This window comes from Propithecus coquereli, unplaced genomic scaffold (genome assembly GCF_000956105.1).
Source record: "Propithecus coquereli isolate 6110/MARCELLA unplaced genomic scaffold, Pcoq_1.0 Scaffold160, whole genome shotgun sequence".
Classification (NCBI taxonomy): Eukaryota; Metazoa; Chordata; class Mammalia; order Primates; family Indriidae; genus Propithecus; species Propithecus coquereli.
Window position 1 is genome coordinate 2,207,488 of NW_012140525.1, and position 4,904 is coordinate 2,212,391.

At 34.8% G+C, this 4,904-nt stretch overlaps 1 protein-coding gene across 1 annotated transcript in view; it reads right to left on the reverse strand.

Annotated features, from left to right (window-relative positions):
* PAM (peptidylglycine alpha-amidating monooxygenase) overlaps positions 1 to 4,904 on the reverse strand; it is a 344,515-nt gene that overhangs the window by 37,930 nt on the left and 301,681 nt on the right. The window contains exon 12 of the mRNA XM_012641055.1: positions 2,300 to 2,429. Within this exon, the coding sequence (XP_012496509.1) occupies positions 2,300 to 2,429 (130 nt within the window). The remainder of the gene's footprint in view (positions 1 to 2,299; positions 2,430 to 4,904) is intronic.

Sequence of the window (4,904 nt, forward strand, 5' to 3'; positions counted from 1 at the left end):
CATATGTGGGGAAGGATGGTCATGTACAACCATTGAAAGAAATCAGAACCAGAATCTAATTTGTTCTTTGAACAAATCTGTATCCATTTTCCTACAAAATAACAGAGTAATCCACCTTTAATTCTCTTCACCAATAATAAAGCAGAGAGTGGTTGGAAGCAGAGATCTGAGTGCCAGAAAAGAATTTCCTTATAACCATGGATTGAAAAGGTTGCTAGGGACCAATAAGCAGCACCAGGAAGGGAGAAAGAAAGAGAGATGACAAATATTTTTATATCTGAAAGATAAATATGAAGGAAAAAGAAAAAACAGAAATTTAATGAGTAAAATCAGCAGTCTGCTCTGAAAAATTCTTGCATTTTCAACAGCACCCTTCGTTGATGTCATTTATCAGGGCAAACACACCAGGGAACACATCAGGCAAACACAACATTGCTTTGGCAGTGAAACTAGAATCTACTTCTATAGGATACCTGGTTATCTAGATGAAAGCTAGGTGCCAGGAAAAAAGCGGTTCTTTAGCTAGCACTGAGATATATAAGCAACAGAAAATGCTCTTATATGGCGATTGTTTCATAGTCCTATGTCATCTCCTACTCCAAGCTGGCCTTTACTGATCCCTTTTTCTATTAAACTATTCCAGACTCTGCTGTTTACTTGGAATGAATATCACATTGAAATGGAAAATTGGACTTTATCCAATTTAGCTTTAGCCAGCTGAAACAGTATCAGTGGGAGAAAATGATGCTGTAATTTTCTCATCTGGTAAAATGTGGCTAGAAATCCATGAAGAAAATGTAGCAATATTCATTAAAATGAAGAATATGCTACAATGAATAGTAATAGTTTGCTTTTAAAGAACTTGTTAAAATGCCATTAGATGTTCAATAATGACTATAAGACGATGTAACAGAGATGTATGAATGAGAATGTTGAGTTCCATTGTTTGTTTTGAACTCCAAAGTGATCTTTTTCAGATTCCATTTTCAAGTGTGACAACTGGAAAGGACAATTAAACAGTAACAAAGCTGTTACCAATCTATTTTGAAATGTTGATTGAATTCCATCTCCAACTTCACAAAAAATTACGTATATGTATATGTGATCGAGCAGGTTTAACATAAGTTTACTCAACATTTCTGAAAATGGAGGAAAAACAACTGAACGGTACATGTAGACCCTCAATTTTCCAAATGAGAACCTGTAGTTGTACATGTGAAAGAAGGTCCGTTAGACTTAACTGATAAGGGATTTTAAAATTTACCTCTATATGTAAATATGTGATAAAACAAATGAATAATGGATATTCATTATTCAGGAGAACTAAAATTACCTGCTAAATTTTGGAGTAAAATACAATCATGTGAATGTGCTTACAATTCAATTAAAGTGGTTAAGTGGGCCAACTCTAGAGTTAGATGGAAAGCAACTGAAGCCTGGCTTTGCCACTTGCAAATTGTGAGACCTTGAGCACAATACTTTACTTCTTTTGGTTTCTTCATCTGTAAAATGTGAACGATGATGGTAATAACAGCACCTGTTATTACTGTGAGGTAACTTATGTAAACATTTAGAATAGTGATAAGCCAACAGGAAACACTCGATAAATGTTAGACATTTTTGATAAAAGGCCCTCTAAGAAGGTAGTGGAAGATAGAATGAAAGATTGGAAAGGGAAACACAGAGGATAGAGTAGTGGTATTAGGCAGTCCTAATTTGAGTAATAAAATTGTTCTATGTTAAAATGGAATGCCAAGTTAATATTTCTACACATGTGGTAGCCAAACTGCTCCAACGCCAATGTCCAGAAGGCTGTTATTACTGCTATGGAGTGGTCCAATGAAAAGGGAGAGTCCAATGGCCTTAAAACATTTCTGTACCCAGGACATGAAAATAACGAAGTGCTTTATTATAGTCAACCAGTAACCTTTCTTAGTTAATCACTTATCACTTTCTTTAAAGTCTTGAAATTTTCTGCAATGCACTGAACTACCTTTAATATTATTCTCCTTAGGAAATGAAGGTAGCTTCAAGGATGAGGGAGGAGAATGGAAAGTAGGCTGAATCACAGATTGTTACTGTCTTCTTTCCATAAACTAGTTGGTGAAAATACTTTGTTTTAAAATGCAAAAGACTTCCTCTCTGGTACTTATTAAGTCATACATTAAAAGGGCAAATATAAAAAAATCAAGTTTAAAAGAACCTTTACAGTTCTCTCATAATTATTCTTAGCTTAATGAAAACCGATGTATACTATTTTTATTTTCATTTACTCCTTGAAAGAAAAAATATTACTTACTTTCCATCCCAGACATGGTCACCTCTGTGGAAAATCACCAGGTTATTTTTAAGGTCCAGAGCCACCCCAGAAACCTGGCCTGGTAACAAGTACACTCCAGGCCAATCCAGTGCCTCTTCTACATGGAAATCTAAAAGATAAATCAATACATTTAGTGTAAAAATGAAAGCCAGCCTCTTGAAGATTTACAATAGTTACAAGAAGCTCAAGCGGGTAACCAGTGATGCAAATAAATAAAAAAAGAGAATCAAGCCATGCTCTATGTAAAATATACCACATGCACATGCCACATAGCTTCCTAAGCTATGAAATAAGATAAGTGACTGTGAATTTGTACTGGTACTATCTGTTTTTCTTTTGCTGTTGATAAGATGCTTGTAAAACCAGCTAACCCTTAAGTCATTACAGAGCAAACTTTAGATAGCCTTCTTTTTGACAAGACTCTTACTTTAAAATCTTTGGAAAATAAGACAACATGGCTGGCATCATTTTAATACAAAGCTTTTTAAATGTTGTAAATATATAGCAAGAATGGGCAATAAGACTGTTGTTCTGTGCATTTCCCTCCCTTTCTTCCTTATCTATAGATTTATCTCTTGAATAAATTCTGGATGTTCAATATACAACAGTCCCCACAATAAACCATTCATTAACTATCCCCTGTACAAGGAACTACATAAGATACCAATCTCATTTCTCCTAACTTCAGTGTTTCTATAAGAATGGGGCACTCTTTTACTATTTATCTTTGTTTCCTAAAATGAGAGAAGAAAAAATGACAGAAACTCTCTGACTGAATGATTTCTAAATTATTCTTATTTCTGATCAGAATACATTTATCCTCAGAGAATAAGGGGGTTCATTTGTGTTAATCCCTTTATACATATGCTCATGAATAAAGAGGTATGATGTATGTATTTATACTAATTGAGGATACGGGGTTAAGATGATAACTGTGAAAGCTATTGTATCAGTGTCAATATTTCTTTCCCTCTCAAATGCTTCAACAGAAATACTGAGAAGCATAAGAGCAGCAATTTGAGTCTCATTTCTTCTACCCACCCTCTGGAGGATGTGACAATATTCAGTGAAATCCTCAAAGATAGGCATTAAAGACTGAGAAGAAAGGGAAGCTCATGGTTGAGAGGATGCTGGTGTGAGAATAAGCACTTTTAAAATAATTCTGTCAACTATACAATGGGAAAAAGTACCTTTTCACTCAAAATATTTTTCCCCTTGCACATTTAATCTTTTCTTTAATAAAAATTAACAAAACATAGTATAATCAATAGGACTCCTAGATCAGTTCTGCCTACAACCTTTGCTGAAGCATCTTCAACAAATATTCCCTAAGTGTATTTTCTATGTAAGGCACTATGTTAGATTGTGGAAACACAAAGAAAGAAAAGATAGTTTTTGTCCTTGGTGAATAAAGGGATATAATAAGGATATAACTGGGCAGGAATATAACAGGATAAGATGAGAAAAAAACAGGAATCAAATACTTATGACATAAAGTAGTATAGGAACATGAGAGAAAGCTCAAAATCCCTCCCGAGACTTAGGCTGGAATATGGTGGGAATAAGGTCTATTCAAAACGTCTTCCAGAAGAACAAACGTTTGTATTTTCACTTAAATGTAAGGAGAGGTTAACCAAGTATAGAAGTGGGCACAGAATATTTCAGTCAAAAAGAACAAAAGTGAGGATATTATAATTGCAGAATATGTTTCAAGATCTTTAAGTAATCTGGAAAGGATATTCGTGTATGCCAGGTGGGGATGGGGGGCATTGGGACTAGATTAGCAGACCCTGAAATGTGGTTTAGACTCAAACTGGAATATGTATAGCATACAAACGAGTCTGGATTTATCAATGAGAATGTAGTTTGTAGCCATGGTGTCTTAACCTCTAGTATGATTAATTTTGAAGCATGTTGCAAATACTTTATTAGCAGCAGTAAAATACAGAGTCGGGGAATAATTTACTTTTGAAATATATTAGAGTGCATGAGAATGCCATTCTCATTCATGTGTATTGTAATATGCCTCCTTGAGTTGGAGAGAAGGGAGGGAGAGTTACAGCTGGCATGCCTGAATTTGCAAATAATCCTGGGTATAGCAGTGGATGTGAATGGAGCTCCTCAGATGAACAGCATCCATTGCCTATCATGCTTGCTTGCAAAAGAGGGAAAAATATTGCAAATTACTGCTACAGGCAATCGGGAGCCAATGAAAGTTTTTAAAAAATTTATTGATAAATGATAATTGCAAATATTTATGGGGTTCATGTGATATTTTGATACATTTATACTCAAATTAGGGCATTTAGGATATTTATCACCTCAAACATTTATCATTTCTTTGTGTTGGAAGCATTTCATATCTTCTAGCTATTTTGAAATATACAATATATTGTTAACTATATTCACTCCATTGTGCTATTGAAAACTAGAACTTAGTCCTTCTAACTGTATGTTTGCACCCATTAACCAATCTCTCTTTATCCCCGTCTCCTACTCTTCCCAGGCTCTGGTAACCATCACCCTATTCTCTACCTCCATGAGATCTACTGTGTTAGCTCCCATATATGAGTGAGAACATGTG